The sequence below is a fragment of the Uranotaenia lowii genome, unplaced genomic scaffold (genome assembly GCF_029784155.1).
Source record: "Uranotaenia lowii strain MFRU-FL unplaced genomic scaffold, ASM2978415v1 HiC_scaffold_721, whole genome shotgun sequence".
NCBI lineage: Eukaryota > Metazoa > Arthropoda > Insecta > Diptera > Culicidae > Uranotaenia > Uranotaenia lowii.
In genome coordinates this window covers 1-19,944 of record NW_026598669.1, presented here as the reverse complement: position 1 = coordinate 19,944, position 19,944 = coordinate 1, and the positions used below count along the sequence as shown (strand labels likewise).

Below are 19,944 nucleotides of genomic sequence, written 5' to 3'. Positions count from 1 at the left end.
TCAATCACGATTTCCCTCCTTCCTCTCCGTACGTAGCATCATGCTCATTCTCAAAAGTGTGTGCCTTTGCATTAACCAACCGCTCACCGCACCACACGAAAAGGTTACGAAGGCATTCACCATCATCACAACAAAAACTCGAAACAGCAACGGGATGAACTGTGATGCGAAGAAGCAGAAACAGCTACCCGATCAGCTGGCCCCGACTCGAGGCGAGTCGTCGTGTCGTGGTCGTGAGTTGTACGGCCACGGGAAAACCTCGGGCAGTCGTCGGTCGCCAGAGTGGGACAGCCAGCAAACAAACGTGTGCTGTCGCGATCACCCCGACAGGGTCTATGTGGGAAAAATACCGGCCGCCTCGCGCTGCTGCGCCCATTTCACCCCACACCAACTACGCTCGCTACCTATTCACAACAAAACCAACATCATTATCATCAACGAACGAATAAAAACAACAGCAACCGAACATTCTCATACAAAAAAAAGCCAGAGTCAGAGATTGCCCGTGCTGGTGCCTGGTGCTGTAGTGTAGTTCGCAGTTCTTTGTTTTGTTCGGCTCTTCGTACCGCGCGCCTCGTGCGCCAACTACACCACCCTGTTTTACTTCAATAACCGACAGAGCCGAATAACAACAACAAAGCGAGCCGGGAGCCGGTTTTTCATTCGCATTCGGGTCGGGTTGCAAAGAGAACCGAATGAAATGCGAGCGAGCGAGCCGGTTTCTGCCGACTCTGACCGAACTCCAACAACCAGGCGTACGAAGCAAAACATCTGACTTGGATCCATCCCATCCTATAATGAAACAAGGGGAGAGCTCCAAGAAAGGAAAATTGGGGGGAAAAAGGGAGCAAAAGAAACGAACGGTTCGTCGTGGCATATATTTTCCTTTATTTCATTACTGTGTCTCTAGGAGTATGCATCTCTCTTGAATCGTGTTTCGTTGTAGTGAATTAAAAAGATTCCGAACGAACGAAACGGGAAAACGGGATAGTTGCGCTGCGATAGTATTGGTTTGAAACACCCACCCCCACGGGACGTTTCCCGTCGCTCCAACAGGCTTTGATTCCGTCGATTAAAGTGACGACGACGGACCAACATAGGGAAAACTTTATGTATGGCGATGTATATGAGCGCAAAAATGAAAACATAACCGCACTGGTGTTAGTAGCTCGGTCGACTTTTGAGTGCTTATTCACACACTTGCAAACGAACTGAGAGACGAGTGCTGCGCACTACTCAATTCGAGTCTTCTCTTCTGCCGCCACCGCTCGCTCTCACTCTCAATTAGAGTTTGTTGGTTTGATTCAATGGTTGTTTGCCTACTGGCTGCCTCCTATCTCTAGCTGGTCCGGTGGTTTCGCTTCGCGCGCCGTGTCTGGTGTTTTGCTGCCAGCATAGCTGCTGCTGCTTGCTGCTTCAGTTCTCAGTTGTTTTTCGTGTCGGAAAGTTGTCACTTGAGCGGCTCGAGCTTTTTGATTGTTGAGATTGATTTTGAGCAGAGCAAAGCAAAGCAAAAGCAAAGTTCTGTGGGAATACAGTACTCTAATCTAAATACTACCTAGGGTCTACTACTAACTAGTGCTCGTTTGCTACTAGTTAGTTGAGGTTGCTAGGAAAAACCCGGTGTGTGCGGTACTTATTCAGAATTTTCACCTCCGGTTTCGAGTGTGGAGACACCGCTGCTGCGGTGTTGATTTTTCCGGAATTTTTGAATGAAAACACATCTCCGTTAAGGCAAAAATAGTAACCACCGATCAAGGGTGCGTTGGAATCGCTAAGGAAACAATAGATGTGGTGTGCTGTACTGGGTGATTTCACTCAGTCGAAGCAAAAGACGTGCGTTGAAGGATATCCGTGTGCAATCTAGTGCATTTTAGTTGTATCTCTCGCTCGTCGCAGAAATTGTGTTGTGTTCTTTGTGTTTCGTAAGATCTCATCTGGTTGACTACAGAAGGCATTGTGCGGGTGGAAATCGTAGAACCCGGTGCTGAATAATAAGGAAAAAAAAGTAATACTCGTGTTGAATTGTTAAATTGGTAAACCTGGAAGGTAGAAGGAATCGGTTCTTCCAGTCTCCCCGGAATCACCAAGACGACGACCAGTGTAGAGCGTGAAGAAAAATATGATTTGGAGCAGGCTACGAGCAATCACTAGCAGTAATGGCGAAGATGTTTCGGGTAATTCAGTTGATGTGATGCAGTTGGCTGGAATCAATCGTAATATTTCCACCGAATCGGGAGCGAGCGAATTCGAGGTGTCGAAGCCACCGACTGTCTTCAACGACGCGTGTAGCAATTTTCAAGTGCAATCCGCAAGTGCAGCAGGGCTGCTTCTACTGCCAGAAGTGAGTCGCAAAAGTTCTATCAGCGAAGCCTACTACAATCTAGACAAGGTGCTGTCGTGAAGTGTGAAGTGCATTGGCAGCAGGAGGGTAGACGAAGAAGAAGAGAAATTGTCAGTGGGTACTTTAGCAGGCAACATAGCCGAATAAGACGATACTAAATAGCTATATAATTGCATGTTGGTAAAAGAAGTGTGATAAAATTCGAACTTGTTGAGAGTAAAAGTTGTTACGAAGCACGCTTGACAAAATAGGAGAAAAAAGAGCGCACGGCAAACCTGTTGAAACCAAAACCGTTCCAAGGCTGAGAAAAGCAAAGCGAATTTCGTGATCCGTCGTCGACGACGACGAGAAGCTTGAGAAGCAGAAAAGCCTAAAGTTACTGCGGCTTGAAAAGTTTGTTGATTACCTAGCTGTTTTGTGGGTTTTATTTGTTCGTACACCGAGATAAAATCATCGTTTTTATTTTTGACGTAATCAATTGTGTAATTGTGCGTGTGATTAAGTGTAAGTGTAAGGTGACACCCGCAAACCCCGTCTCGATCACTTATGAAAAAATATTTCCTAAACAAGATGTCAACCGGCAAGCGCTTGGCGAAACGGTCCATCATCGGATCCCGGGTGTGCGCGCCCGGCTCCGATGGGATCTGGTACGCGGGGGTGATCCAGCAGGTTAAGACGCCCCCCTCGGAAAACCAAAAGGACAACACCAACTGCATCAACCTGACGCCGAACACGCGCTATTCGGTGCGGTTCGACTGCAAGCAGGACGTCTCGCGGCGTGGACTAGCCCGCGAGTTCCGCGGCAGCGAACTGGTGGGGCCCGGCTTCAAGCCCATCACCGACGTCCGGCTCAAGCCGGGCCAGAAGGTGTTCCTCACCTACAATGGGCGCGAAAGTGCCGGGGAGGTGATCAACCACGACGACCTCAAGGACGAGGTCACCGTCAAGATCGTTCCTATCGGACAAGAGGTTAGTACGCCTTACGTTTTTAACCCCAACTTCCTTCTCCATTAAAAAAAACTCAAGTTCCGAGGAGTGCTACTACGACCTTTATCAACTGCAAGGAGCAGGGAGAAAATCCCGAAAAAAAAATCCATTCGTTTTACGACTCTTCCCGGAGCTTATTTGTTTATGGTTGTTGCCGTTTTTCTCTGTGCGCTTTCGGGCCCCGCGTCAGAACGCAACGCATCGGAGAAACCGAGAAACTTAGCATAAGCGAGTGGCGCGGCGCACCGGTTGACTGACTAATGACCTCGATAGCTTTGCTTGAATTAAATTAAACCGAACGTCGCCACCAGACGCGTCTTCGCCTGCATTTCTCGTCTCGTCCCGTCCCAAAGTTGTTCTTGTTGTTTTTTCTTCGTCTGCATTTCCAACTTTTAAGTAGATGCCCGCTCGCCAGCCAGCAGTTGTCTGTTGTACTGAGGAGGTGAAAAAACAGTTACTTCTAGACTTCTTCACAGTTCTTCTGCGTCGCGGCCTGCGCCTGGCTTTCCACACCGCAACCGCGAACAGGTTGGCAGGGAAATTGGGAACGGATCTCCGTGGTACCAAATCGGAAGAGCCTGACCTAAAAAAACACAAACCGAATAACTGAAGAATGAATTACGTTAGAATGGTGCTTTTTCCGGGCGTTCAGGGTTTACTACCGATCCAAGTAGCCTCAAAAATCATGTTTTAACTGAAAGACGAACTTCTAACAGAGCAAAGAATGTGTTTTGAGAACCTGTGTCACATTTTAAACGTTGGGGACTTCCTGGGAACTGAAAACTTTTTTGGTAAAGGAACAGAAATGATTCAACGCTCATCAGGTCTACGGTGTCGGACCGTTGAATTTTACATCGCCGGATCCCCCCTCGTCGCATCGCATCATATGCGCTTATGAACGTCGGTCGTCGTTGACTTTCGGTGGCGGCACAAACGCGCTTGCTTACAGTTTTTATTTTTCGGAAACTGGGTCAAGGAGGGAGATTCATGTAACAAACCAACATAGAGCGCGCGCCTCGGTTGCACAAAACTAGGTCGAAACTCGGTATAGCAGCAGCAGCAGCAGCAACAGAACATGAGCGGCAACCAAAATAATGAACGCGCATTCGGAATCGCATACAAAAAAAAAGGCAGCAGCAGCAATACCCTAACGAAGGAAGCCGGTGGGTGGTTTCGTGAGTGCCGTGAGTTACTCAAAAAGAGCGAATCGTTTGCTGAGAGACAATGTAACACAAAGTGTACGAATCAAAACCAAAACACTCTCATCGAACATGTAAAGGTATAGCGATAGTGAGAGTACGCTACGCAGCACCCAAATATGCTTTCGTGGGAGATTATGGTGTTAGAGTTACATGGTCCAAGCGAACCTCCCTATGGTCCCCCCTATTCGGATATGCTACGGGCGGGAGAGAAACAAAGAGTGCGATGCGGCGCGGCGCGCCACTGTCGGGAACTGTAAAAGGAGCGGCCATGGCCAACTACAACCGGGACGGACGGTTAGAACTTAACTATGTTGAAACATACTCTAGGAACACAAGACCAAAAAAAAGGGGAGCAGCAGCATTTGCGCACGATATCCAACAACGAACTGGAGTAACGGTCCAACTACATATCTACTAACATTATTAGAAGTGCTGCTGCATGAGCATATATTCTTCCCTACCTACCCGAAAGCGAGATGCACTCGTCTGTGATGTTTTGTGACCAAAAATGGTAGCGCAAAAATCAATTGCCCTACTATGAAGTCGGTTAGAATGTGACCTGATTTTTTTCGTCGTTGTCGTCCTCCGGTGGTGTTTAAACACCCCTTAAAAACCTCCATCAGTAGTTACTAATTTCACAGAATCTAGTGCAGCCAGCAGCTAAAACCTTGATTTTGCAAACGCTAGGAAGGCTCTCAGTCGGAAGATATGTACCACATAAAATAAACAGACTCGGCGGCCTCACTCTGGAAACTCGGGGGGTTGTGGATCGATCGATAATTTCCTGTGTAACTGACAGCCGAGCCGAGCAACATAAAGTCCCGCAGTAACATTGACTGGCTGACTGGGTTGGATTCCCTTCGAGAAATTGGGTCAAGGACTAAAAGGTCATGCGAATGCCAAACGGGATAGGGCGAATGACGGGGAATAGAGGACAGGATGGCCCAATTTTCTCCGTTTTGCTGTTTCGGGATTCAAAATGGAAGACAATGAGGGCCATTTTTCTTGACAATACTAAAATTTAAACTTTGAGGTAGTTAAGTTATTAAACTTCTTAATTATTCTAAAAGTTTTTTTAATCAACCCTCGCAGAAAAATTTGGGGAAAAAAAATCTTTTTTTACATTTGCGGGCTGTCAACCAGCAAAATTTGCTTTCGGAATCAATCGAAGTCATCTGAAAAAAGGAAAATAAACTGCGCCAGCTCATCTATAATTTTCCAGATTACTTTGATGAACTTTAAATTTGCGTCGATTTTAAAGGTAAACTTTGAATTCTGAAATTGAGTTCGAAAATATCAATCCAGAATCTCAATTCAATTTCAGAATCTGAATTCGGAATCAGAATTCGGGATCTGAGTTTCATATTTCTAGCTCGATGAAGTTTTGGAATTCTTAATTTGGAATCTGAATTCGGAATCTGAATTCGGAATCTGAATTCGGAATCTGAATTCGGAATCTGAATTCAGCTTCTGAATTCGGTATTTGAATTCGGAATCTGAATTCAGCTTCTGAATTTGGTATTTGAATTCGGAATCTGAATTTCATATCTTCTATATGGATGAAAGTTTTAAATTTTAGGTAGTATGCATTTGATTGACAATGGCCAGATGAATATTCATATTATTCTCAATTAGCAAGTTCATCGTTTGACATTTGATTACATCCTCAACACAATTCAACCGCTGAATTTTGAATGTTGAATTGGTTCATGCAAAAGTATGTACACTGGATTCTTTTTAAAACGGTTGTTGTGTACGTGCAGAAATAGAAATCGTTTAAAAATAGTTTTAAACAACCGGGCAAAACTCATCGCTCATTCCCTGTAAAATGGCCAATTTGGACTGTAAATCGATCATTTCCATCCAGGTAGACCATTCTGAGGTGATTTGAGTGAAATCGGGAAGCTCAAAGATTTGTTTTGGATTGATTTGCTTTGGGTTTTAAGCCACGGTTGTTTCGGAACATCCGCAGAGTCTCTAAGCGGTCATTCCGGCACATGATTCTGTCGGGAAGCAAGGTCCGAATCAATTTACCTCTCAAGAGGGGTTTGGAAAAAAACGGGAATGTCTGGAACCAGTTTTTGACATGTTCGAAAATCGTCTTATTTCGAGAAAATCGTTTAGTTTAAAATAAATCCGTGTAAAATAAGATCGTTTCAAAAAAGAATTCAGTGTATTCTAGATCCAAATTGTTCAAATTGAAAGTTCTGGTGGCAAAATGATTTGGTCGGCAACAGTCGAGTGCGGATTTCGCTCCCCGATTCACCTTGGGCCGTTCAACTCGAATTCTTCAAGGTAGTTGACGTTTGTCCGCCCGCCTGCCTCGTTCTTAAAATGGGCAAACCATCATTGCAACGACGACGACGACGACGACCGATTGCAAAATGCTCAGTACGCCTACCCACATACTTAGTCTTATTTATATTGTAGATCAGTAAAAAAGTAAAAATGCAGTACCAGAAATATTGTAAGAGTGAGAAGCGAGGAAAACAACAAATAACAATTGGGTACAAAAATATCAAAGTGCAACGACTCGAACGGATTGTTGCAAACCTATTCGGTGTTCATAACGATTCGAGATCACTGGCTAAGAAAGAAAAAAAGTAACAAAATCATTCGACAGGCGGATGCGCGCGCTGCTGCCTGGTTCCAACTCGCTCGCGCCGGCCGCCCCAGTTTATATATATTTATTTATTTCAGTGCACAATGCAACCAGCCCAAGTCAATTGTTGTTATCCCATAGCTCAACGGTTGAACGAGCAGCAGCAGCGCCGAGCAAATCCTGCCTGGGCCCCGAATATTTTGCTCCGATTTTTGACGGGTTTGTTGCAACCGACAACCCACACCGCGTCGATTAGCAGCAGCTTGTTGCCTTCATCACCTCATCCCTCGTCATTCCAATCGCCACCGATCGTCTTGATCCTAATGATTTTTGGTAGAGTATCTGTTTGTAGCGGTGCATAGAAGCCGGATGCATCATGACCGACCTTCAACTGCGAGCGGGGCCAACGATGCCGGTTGCCGGCTACAGAGCTGTCACTGCTGCCAAAATAGCACATTGTTTCGTCAACCGAATATTCGTTCAAGTGTCAGCACTGCTGCATGGATGTTGTAATCTCTCGTATCGATCAATGAAGTTAGGTCAATTGCCGGATTTGCGTAGGGAAGCCAACTGGGCACGCAATCTTTCGACCGAAATTGTGCGTTGAAGTAGGCGGTGGAGAAACGTTAGCTCGTAAAATAGCCTACTATGTCCGATATTCTATACCTGAAAGATTCAAGGATTGCACCGAGTGCGACAACATCCTTCTATGAGGAAACGTTGAGTCATCGCCATCTTAGGTGTTAGGGGAGTTTTTGAAGGAATTCTTCAACAATTATCGCCGTCTTCGTCATTTGTTTCCCCCTTAACTTGGATTTATTGCAACCCAGCTAGTTAGCTACCTTAAAGCGATTGACGACGACGACGAGAATGCTGATGATGATGATGATGAGGTCGTACTCGATGACGATGACGTCCCTCCTCGTTCGCTCAACCACCGATCATTCCGATGAAGTCACGTTTATCGCGGCCAATCCGTGTCCCCACCGAGTTGCCGGTATTTTCCTGGATGACTCGTGCATGCGCTGCATCACCGGCACCGCAAGCTACCCTCTCCATACCTAAATAACTAGCGCTCTAACCTTTAGCGGGGCTGTTTTGCCTTGTTGTTTAGAGCGCTATGCAACCGGCTGCCGGTTTGATATACCTCTAGATAGAGTTAACAAGCTGCCGCACACGGGCTGGCTGGCAGTATTACACAAATTCATTAGAAGCCCCACTAACTATACACGGCTACATACCTTCGGTTGCCGCGGCGGTGTTTACTAGTTAGTGGCGAGGTGGTGTCTTGTCATTGAACGGTGGCGGCGACGGCGACGGCGGCGAGAAGACATGCGCAAAAGATGCGCGTGCACTAGCTGGGGTTTGTTTGCGCATGCTCCTTACTCACCGTCACCGCCCGGTAGTGCGGGAGAAAAACAACCCCTTTAAAGAGGGTGACGGCGACACCGGCGAGCGAGCGGCCGGCCGAAAGGTTGCCGGACCTACTAGAATCGACAAACAACGACGTCGTCGTCGTCGGAGTTCTTTGTTCTCCTCGGTTATCAAATTCTCAATCAAAGTTTCGATTGAGAGCTACTGTCCAGAGTAATGATTGAACTGAACTTGAATTCAGAAATATAATCCGTTGCTCAAACTCAGTTGACAAAACTGGTACTTAGAGTATCTGTATCCGTGGTCTAAACAGCCGGTATAGACACAGATATAGGATCTCAGTATAACTTCATGTTTCTTTGAAGAGATCTAAATTATACTTAAGACTAAAGCGTACATTTTTTTTTTCACCTTTTCTTGGTTATTTACTATGTTCAGTACACGGTGCCGCCGCCATGATTCCTTGCGCTGGATTCCAAACTCGACCAATGCTCAAATGCTTCTTTCCTACATTTCTTACATCTATCGCATCAGGATGGTCACTCAAGTACCAAATTACTTATTGAAAAAAAAAATTGCCCGGCTTGGGGATCGAACCCCGACCTTCGTAGTGAAAAACGAATAAAATACCACAAGACCACGCCTTGATGTTGTTCTAACTGAAACTCGAAGTGGTGATGTGATTTTGAAAGCACCTCAATGCACTTTTTGCGACTTAGTAAATCACGTTTTGAGCACTTTTGTACAATTTTTGCGAGTTAAGTTCCTTACAAAGTACATAATAAGCACTCTTGCAACTTTCAAGTTCATTAATGAGTACATATCACTCACGAGAATTGCCCAAAATAAGTCCCATTTTGAGCACTTTTGTGTCCTTTATGTGACTTAAGTCCCTTACAAAGTACATATAAATCACTTTTACAACTTTCAAGTTCATTATTTCACTAATAAAAAGGGCGAAAAATAAGTCACATACAACGTACATACAAATCAATTTTGCAACTTTCAAGTTCATTAATGAGTACATAAAGTTCACTCAAGGGAATTGGGCAGTTGATTCTCTTTGTCAGCCATATTGGCTTTTTGTCAAAATGAAAAAAATGACAAAAATGACAAAAATGACAAAAATGACAAAAATGACAAAAATGACAAAAATGACAAAAATGACAAAAATGACAAAAATGACAAAAATGACAAAAATGACAAAAATGACAAAAATGACAAAAATGACAAAAATGACAAAAATGACAAAAATGACAAAAATGACAAAAATGACAAAAATGACAAAAATGACAAAAATGACAAAAATGACAAAAATGACAAAAATGACAAAAATGACAAAAATGACAAAAATGACAAAAATGACAAAAATGACAAAAATGACAAAAATGACAAAAATGACAAAAATGACAAAAATGACAAAAATGACAAAAATGACAAAAATGACAAAAATGACAAAAATTACAAAAATGACAAAAATGACAAAAATGACAAAAATGACAAAAATGACAAAAATGACAAAAATGACAAAAATGATAAAAATGACAAAAATGACAAAAATGACAAAAATGACAAAAATGACAAAATGACAAAAATGTCAAAAATGACAAAAATGACAAAAATGACAAAAATGACAAAAATGACAAACATGACAAACATAACACAAAAATGGCACAGAAATGACACAAATATGACCCAAAATGGCACAATAATAACACAAAAATGACATAAAAATGACACAAAAATGACACAAAAATGACAAAAATGACAAAAATGACAAAAATGACAAAAATGACAAAAATGACAAAAATGACAAAAATGAGAAAATTGACAAAATTGACAAAAATGACAAAGAAGACAAAAATAACAAGAATAACAAAAATTACAAAAATTACAAAAATTACAAAAATTACAAAAATTACAAAAATTACAAAAATTACAAAAATTACAAAAATTACAAAAATTACAAAAATTACAAAAATTACAAAAATTACAAAAATTACAAAAATTACAAAAATTACAAAAATTACAAAAAATCACAAAAATTACAAAAATAAAAAAAATTACAAAAATGACAAAAATAACAAAAATTAAAAATTACAAAAATTAAAAAAATAACAAAAATTACAAAAATGACACAAAAATGACACAAAAATGACACAAAAATGACACAAAAATGACACAAAAATGACACAAAAATGACACAAAAATGACACAAAAATGACACAAAACTGACACAAAAATGACACAAAAATGACACAAAAATGACACAAAAATGACACAAAAATGACACAAAAATGACACAAAAATGACAAAAATGACAAAAATAACAAAAATGACAAAAATGACAAAAATGACAAAAATGACAAAAATGACAAAAATGACAAAAATGACAAAAATGACTAAAATGACAAAAATGACAAAAATGACAAAAATGACAAAAATGACAAAAATGACAAAAATGACAAAAATGGCAAAAATGACACAAAAATGAAAAAAATGACAAAAATGACACAAAAATGACACAAAAATGACAAAGATGACAAAGATGACAAAAATGACAAGAATGACAAAAATGACAAAAATGACAAAAATGACAAAAATGACAAAAATGACAAAAATGACAAAAATGACAAAAATGACAAAAATGACAAAAATGACAAAAATGACAAAAATGACAAAAATGGCAAAAATGACAAAAATGACAAAAATGACAAAAATGACAAAAATGACAAAAATGACAAAAATGACAAAAATGACAAAAATGAAAAAAATAACAAAAATGACAAAAATGGCATTTTTGTAATTTTATGAAATTTTTGTAATTTTTGTAATTTTTGACATTTTTGTGTCATTTTTGTGTCATTTTTGTGTCATTTTTGTTATTTTTGTCATTTTTGTCATTTTTGTCATTTTTGTCATTTTTGTCATTTTTGTCATTTTTGTCATTTTTGTCATTTTGGTCAATTTTGTCATTTTTGTCATTTTTGTCATTTTTGTCATTTTTGTCATTTTTGTCATTTTTGTCATTTTTGTCATTTTTGTCATTTTTGTCATTTTTGTCATTTTTGTCATTTTTGTCATTTTTGTCATTTTTGTCATTTTTGTCATTTTTGTCATTTTTGTCATTTTTGTCATTTTTGTCATTTTTGTCATTTTTGTCATTTTTGTCATTTTTGTCATTTTTGTCATTTTTGTCATTTTTGTCATTTTTGTCATTTTTGTCATTTTTGTCATTTTTGTCATTTTTGTCATTTTTGTCATTTTTGTCATTTTTGTCATTTTTGTCATTTTTGTCAAAAATGACAAAAATGCACAAATTACACAATAATGTTTTGTCATTTTTGTCATTTTTGTCATTTTTGTCATTTTTGTCATTTTTGTCATTTTTGTCATTTTTGTCATTTTTGTCATTTTTGTCATTTTTGTCATTTTTGTCATTTTTGTCATTTTTGTCATTTTTGTCATTTTTGTCATTTTTGTCATTTTTGTCATTTTTGTCATTTTTGTCATTTTTGTCATTTTTGTCATTTTTGTCATTTTTGTCATTTTTGTCATTTTTGTCATTTTTGTCATTTTTGTCATTTTTGTCATTTTTGTCATTTTTGTCATTTTTGTCATTTTTGTCATTTTTGTCATTTTTGTCATTTTTGTCATTTTTGTCATTTTTGTCATTTTTGTCATTTTTGTCATTTTTGTCATTTTTGTCATTTTTGTCATTTTTGTCATTTTTGTCATTTTTGTCATTTTTGTCATTTTTGTCATTTTTGTCATTTTTGTCATTTTTGTCATTTTTGTCATTTTTGTCATTTTTGTCATTTTTGTCATTTTTGTCATTTTTGTCATTTTTGTCATTTTTGTCATTTTTGTCATTTTTGTCATTTTTGTCATTTTTGTCATTTTTGTCATTTTTGTCATTTTTGTCATTTTTGTCATTTTTGTCATTTTTGTCATTTTTGTCATTTTTGTCATTTTTGTCATTTTTGTCATTTTTGTCATTTTTGTCATTTTTGTCATTTTTGTCATTTTTGTCATTTTGTCATTTTTGTCATTTTTGTCATTTTTGTCATTTTTGTCATTTTTGTCATTTTTGTCATTTTTGTCATTTTTGTCATTTTTGTCATTTCTGTCATTTTTGTCATTTTTGTCATTTTTGTCATTTTTGTCATTTTTGGCATTTTTGTCATTTTTGGCATTTTGGTCATTTTTTTTGCATTTATTTAGGACCTTTTTTGCATTCGGGTCCGATTTCGTCATTTTTGTAATTTTTGTAATTTTTGTAATTTTTGTAATTTTTGTCATTTTTGTCATTTTTGTCATTTTTGTCATTTTTGTTATTTTTGTCATTTTTGTCTTTTTTGTCATTTTTGTCATTTTTGTCAATTTTGTCAATTTTGTCATTTTTGTCATTTTTGTCATTTTTTTGTCATTTTTGTCATTTGAAATGACAGAAATGACAGAAATGACAGAAATGACAGAAATGACAGAAATGACAAAAATGACACAAAAATGACACAAAAATGACACAAAAATGTCACAAAATTGACACAAAAATGACACAAACATGACACAAAAATGGCACAAAAATGACTCAAAATGGCACAAAAATGGCACAAAAATGACACAAAAATGTCAAAAATTACAAAAATTACAAAAATTACATAAAATTACAAAAATGCCAAAAATTACAAAAATGACAAAATTTACAAAAATTATAAAATTTACAAAAATATCAAAAATTACAAAAATTACAAAAATAACAAAGAAAACAAAAATTTAAAAATTAAAAAAATGACAAAAATTACAAAAAATTTCAAAAAATTACAAAAAATAACAAAAATTACAAAAATAACAAAAATTACAAAAAATACAAAAATGACCGAAAATTCCACAAATTACAAAAATTTCAAAAATTACAAAAATTACAAAAATCACCAAAATTACCAAAATTACCAAAATTACCAAAATTACAAAAATTACAAAAATTACTAAAATTACTAAAATACAAAAATTACAAAAAAAACAAAAAATACAAAAATTACAAAAATTACGAAAATTACAAAAATAACAAAAAATTACAAAAATTTCAAAAAATTACAAAAATTACATAAATTACAAAAACTACAAAGATTACAAAAATGACAAAAATGACAAAGAAGACAAAAATGACAAAAATTACAAAAATTACAGAAAAATACAAAAATGACAAACATGACAGTTATGACAGAAATGACAAAAATGACATAAATGACAAAAATGACAAAAATGCCAAAAATGACAAAAATGTCAAAAATGACAAAAAATTACAAAAATGACAAAAATGACAAAAAATTCAAAAATGATAAACAATGACAAAAATGACACAAAAATGGCTCAAAAATGACACAAAAATGACACAAAAAATGACACAAAAATGGCACAAAAATGACTCAAAAATGACTCAAAAAGGACACAAAAATTATCCAAAAACTACACAAAAATGGATCACAAAATGACAAAAGTAGCTTAAAGTAAGAATAAGTGAGTGAGTAATTAACGCAGAGCAATTTGGTCCTTCGAACAGGATCATTAAGGTAATTTTGACAACCAATGATCTTGTGGGGAAGAACGTATCTTTTAGATGTTCGGTTCATCAAAGAATTCAAATCGACACTACAAGATTTTTTTTATCGTTAATCAGTTAACTTTGTAAAAGTTTTCCAAGGAAAAAAAGTGGGACATTTCGAGGGAAAAGCGAGACAACGGGACATTCAACAAATAAACGAGATGGATGGCAATCCTAAGCTATGTGTAGAACGAGAAATTTCAAACAAGCACGGCTGTACTCGAAATAAACTAAATGTAAAATCTACGTTCAAAATCATGTAGCCTTGGAAATACTAAAATCCAAATGCATATGTCTTTGAAATATTGGCGAAAATTCAGACTATCCAGACGGAGATTTGATTGTGGTGATTTAAATTTTTGAAAGTAGTTCTGTTTTGAAAGTAATTGATGTCCACTCGTATGTTGAGCCATCAAATCGTTAAGACCTCCCCGACTTCTCCCGGAATCCCTCGTAAATCGCCCTTTTTCACCAATTTTACCTTTCCCTATGTTGCCGTGGTCATCTTGAGAATCTACAGTTGCTGCCAGTCTCTGTCGATGTTATTATGCTCGCTTCTTTTACATCCACGGCAGGCCATTATTCGCGATGACGAATCTCGCGAATGGTTGGTCATCGTTGGGGACTCCGAACACGGCAACTTTCCATTTTTTGTTTTTTTTTTTTTGTTCGGGACAGTGGCTCTCGGTTTTCAGTAGAAATATCTTGAAATTTCCCGCTGTTTTCGGTGGCCTGTTACGGCGAGGCCAGCCAATCGTCTTCATCAAGGTTTTTCTTGTTTGGTTTGGAAATTGGCGTTGGCCCAAGCGGGTGGGCGCATGGGGAAGGCAAACTAGTAACATTCCAAAGCAGACCCCTCGAGAAGCGTCTTTTTTCTTTTATTTTTCTAGAAATTTCGTCACTCACATAGCGCTAGATTCCACGATTTGCACGCTTCGTCTCTGTCCCCTTACGTTAAGCTCCAGAAGGTGGGTTTTAAATGCGCCGCTCTATGCTTTGCTAGTGGCTAGCAGTATTGGGCAGGTGAAATCTGAATCTGAATTGGAGGCGTTTAGCATTTTGGTGGGGATTCAAACGCGGAATTGCATTCCATATGTTGTTGAACACATCGCATAGTTTAGTGCGACTGGTTTTTCTTTCTCGCCTAACGGGCATTGAAGGGCTGGTTTGGATTCGAATAAAGTAGAAAAAACATTGTCCAAATGGTGCCTCGTCTTTGATTATGGAGAGCTAACTTGTATGCATGGTAGTGTCTTTTTTGTGGGACTTCAGTATCAATTTCATCAGAAGCAGTGGGGTCTTTTGTGGTATCTGAAGTTAGGTCTTTTAATGAGTAATAAATCGTGCCAACACTTCCAAACGATCCCATAAATCAACACATCATTTCCCTTTCTTATGTCGTGAGAATCAAAAGTATTTGGGAAACTCTTAGGCACATAAAAATTCACGTCAGATCAACGAAACGACGAAACTTTTCCATGGCATTCAAACGTGTAAATAAATACTTGACGCCGCATCGTAAAGATCCTCAACCTTGGCCAAAAACCATCCGGCAAATGTAAACAGCCAACGTTCGTTACTCGATTATGTTTCGATTACGTCCGGGCCTAGCTGGCCCAGGCCGGCTCATCATTTCCGTATCATTACGTAATTTCTCGAATTCCACGCAACGCCGGGCACCGCGATCGATTGATCGGCAGCAACGCGGCAATTCGAGTCTCACGCTCACTCGCCGCGCCGCGTTACAAGGACAAATTCGATCGCGTAAACGGTCATGCCTGAAGTCAATCAAACAAACCGTCTTCTCTCTCAAAAAAATCTAGGCATCAGTAGGCAGTGATCCAAGCAACAAATTAAATCGCGAACAGAAAACTATACCTATGCCTATCGGCCTACTACGCTGAACGTCGACCAGCTCTGGGTGCCAGCATAAAAACTCCAAAGATCAAAACCGTGTGATCTAAGCAATCTAGTCATGATCCCCTCGTGCCGGCCGGCCGTTCCCCCTTTGACTTTTTCAATGAAACCGAGCAAATGAACGACGACGATCGGCTCGAAAACGTCATTGAAATCATACCGCACACACCCCCATATTTAGTCATCTCAACTCAACTCTCCTAACCTCCAGGCCCGATTCGTTCCATCAAAAGCAGCAGCCGGAGCCGGAGTGATCAGTCGGTGTGTTATATTGGGCCACTCCCCGGTTGACGATGATCGAGATGCTGTCCTTCGGCAGCAAAACGACAAAGTAAGTCGAAAAAAATAGCGCTGGCGTAGCGGCTTATACACACCCAACTACACACCCGCACAACGTTCTCACCTTGATGAGTGTGATCGCTCACTTTAAAAATAGCCAGTTGCTTTGGGTCGAAATAGTTTCGTTTTTTTTACCGGACACACATGTATCATGGGCGATCGGGCGAAGCGAAAATAAACAGCCGAAACAATCAATTATTGATTTCTGTAACGCGCAACGGTCAGCCAACCAAGTCTACGATCATTGATCTTGAACGTAACTAGAGAAGGATTTTCCTTCGAGTTTTGGAGGCGAAAGTGTAACGAAACTCGTGGTTTAAAGCCATGGGAACTTGAATGAAAATAAATGTACAATTTTTTTGTGGAAAAAAAATTGAAATATATTTTGATAATAATTCAAAAATGTTTGGCTGGATTTTTCAATATTTTTCTACGTATTTTGTTATCTTTCCGATTGACTTTGACCGTTGTACTCCGCTTTATTCGAGCAGCAATTCAATCCTGTCTACTGTAAATTTTGATAATACAGAGTTTAAAGCAAAAACTTTAATCCTATTCTCACGGCTAGAAGATGTATAATGTTGAAGCAGTCGGTAGCCTTAAAACATGTTGGTTCGCTTCTTTTCAGCAATCCATTTTTCTAATGTACAAAATTGATAACGAAAACCCTTTACGTAAAAGTTAAATGTTTTCTTCATGGCAAACATGTGTACAATGTTTAGGCGATTGCTAATCTTAAAAAAATGTTTGGTCCTTCGAGCCGGATCGAGAGATGCTTTTCCACCAAAAACACAGTTGTTGTGGGAGCTTCGATGCAGTATGTAAATGCCCGCACCTTGGACTTAACCCCGGCCATAAGATTCTGCACAACCTGTGAATCAACCGTTTTTTGCATGTAAACCCATACTTTCTTCAGTTTCTCGACTGTCTTCACCACCTTAGGTCGTTTAAGAAGGTGCTGCTTCATAATCGCCCAGTACTTCCCGATGGGGCGGAGCTCCGGAGTGTTGGGATGATTGAACATTTTCGGCACGAAATAGACCATATTGTACGCATACCACTACAGCACTTCCTTTGAGTAGTGGAATGAGTCCAAATCTGGCCAGAAGATTATTAGGACGTTGTTGGCCTTCAGGAGAGGAAGCAACCGCTTCTGGAGGCACTCTTTCATGTACACCTGTCTGTTCCCTCACGTGCAGATGGCTTGCCAAACCAGGAATTTATTCGCAAATTTGGACATCTTCTGAGTGCGAACATGTTCCGGAATGCTGAACTTACCCTTGGCCGTAGAAAACAGGATGCCGGGGATCTGTTTGAAGTCGGCCTTCACATATGTTTCGTCGTCCATGATGCAGCATTCAACTTTCGTCAACATATACAACTTCCAGGCACGGACTTTGGCGGACTAGTTCTGCTTTTTGTCGCGATTAGGGGCTTTTTGTACCTTGAACGTTCGAAGTCCAGTCTTCGTTTCGAGAGATCCTTGTTCTCGTTATGAATGCGCAAGATTTTATCACGCACGAGCTGTTCTTTCGTCTTAATTTCCGCGAGTTTTGATCACAGGACTTAAAACTGGCAGGATGTAAACGATGCACTATGAATTAAATCCACCCAAATTTTCATTTAATTCTACCCAACGGTTAAAAGTTGGAGCAATTTCATAGTGAGGCAATTTCAACGTGGACACCCTTTAGGTTGTGAAAAATGTTCAAGCAATCGGTTGCCTTCAAACATGATTGGTCCTTCGAGCCGGAATAGATGTTCTTTTTTTATCAACTTAGAACATTTTGCGACGCTTCATTACAGCAATCCATTTTTCTACAGTACAAAACTGAAAGTATTTTACGTGAAACTTTAGGCGATCGGCAATCTTGAAACATGTTTGGTCCTTCGAGCCGGATTGAGAGATGTTTTCCACCAAAAACACAGTTTTTGTGGGAGCTTTGATGCTGTATGTACGCTGTTGTTCTGGTGATTACGCCCTATATCCTGTTAGGATTGATCAAATTAAATCAATTTCAAAAATAAGAAATGAAACAAAATATGAAACCTTTTATTGAAAGTAATGCCACGCCAATTTTCTTGTCCCCGACCACGACTCGTCAAAATCAATCACAGAGGGTGGTTCTTTTCGCACGTCTCCGACGTTCCTTTGTCAAAGAATCTCCCGGAAAAGATGTGTACAATGTTTAGGCGATCGGTAATCTTGAAACATGTTTGGTCCTTCGAGCCGGATTGCGAGATGTTTTCTCCCAAAAACACAGTTATCCTGGGAGCTCTGATGCAGTGTACAAGCCGTTATTCTGATGATAACCTCCTATGTCCTGTTTAGCCTGATCAAATGAAATCAGTCTTAAAAATAAGAAACAAAACAAAATATGAAACCTCTTATTGAAAGTAATGCCACGCCAATTTTCTTGTCCCTAAACCCAACTCGTCACAATCAATCACCGAGGGTGGTTCTTTTCGCACGTCCGGCCGTCCCTTTGTCGAAAAAACTCCCGGAAGTCGCCCAATAAACAACGCATTCCCCGCATAATTTTTCCGAAGGTACTCCACACCAAGGAGAATCACACGCCGGTGCTAATCACCCGGCTCGGCAATTATCGTCTTCTTCGTGTTGCGCTCCAATTTGTCTCTTATCAGATGCGATGACGACTGAGGCCAACTTGAGGCTTGTTTTCGGGGTTGGACCGGGTGTGGAGCGACGTGACGGCATTGTCCCTTCATTAGAGTGTTCCCCGGGGTTGTTGTTGTGGAAGTAAGTTACTCCAAGGTCGCCACTAGTTATCGGAGCGATGTAACTGTACGGCGACGGCGACAACGAAAATGATTGTCGCCACCCGCCTGCTTGGACCGAGCCACCTTCAAGGGAAAACAGGGCCGTTGAACTGGACCGGGCACAACGGGATTCGACCTAGACATAAATTACAGTGTAGAGAGAGGTACCTGTCTCTACATACATTGTTATGTTATGATGGGCCTTGTGACGGAAAGCGATAAACGATAATGGCTCGTCCGACTGGTCGAGTACTACTCTGGTTTTGCTCGTCCCAGAGGCGCCTCGTTCCGATCGTGCCAGAATACGTCGCCGCTTCTGAAAACAAATTTAACAGATAAGCGCCGCCCCGTCATTACCAGGAAATGAATGCATTCCGCACAAACTACCTGTTTACGAGGGACAGGTATTTGCGAGCTATACCTATAGCTAGCGTTAGATGTTTTGCCAAAAATAAGCCTCGTGCCGCCGTCAAAAATGGCCTGAGAAATCGGTGCGCGCTATCTGTCAACAGCTTGCTTTGCGGCAGCCAATTTGTTGAATTCCTTGGAGCACACCCGGTAAAGGCCATCGAAGAACAAACAAACTGGTGGTCGTTGCAAAAAAAAAAAAAAGGTCGAACGAGCGAAGATCACGTGCGCTACGAACCCGATGCGGACGGAAGCCAACGACGGACGAAACGAAACGCACAAAAATTCGCACTACCGCTTCACCCGTCCTAAACAAACCTCGCGAAACCGCGCGAATGTTTTGGCCAAAAACGAGGTCATCGCCGCTTCTCGTCGGTTCTCTGTT

The 19,944-nt window shown here is 39.7% G+C and overlaps 1 protein-coding gene across 1 annotated transcript; it reads left to right on the top strand.

Annotated features, from left to right (window-relative positions):
• Positions 1 to 1,363: 1,363 nt before the first annotated feature.
• Positions 1,364 to 3,362, top strand: LOC129760680 (zinc finger protein 395-like). Its single transcript, XM_055758332.1, has one exon. The coding sequence runs from the start codon at positions 2,891 to 2,893 to the stop codon at positions 3,356 to 3,358; it is 468 nt and encodes a 155-aa protein (XP_055614307.1). The 5' UTR covers positions 1,364 to 2,890; the 3' UTR covers positions 3,359 to 3,362.
• The last annotated feature ends 16,582 nt before the right edge of the window (positions 3,363 to 19,944 follow it).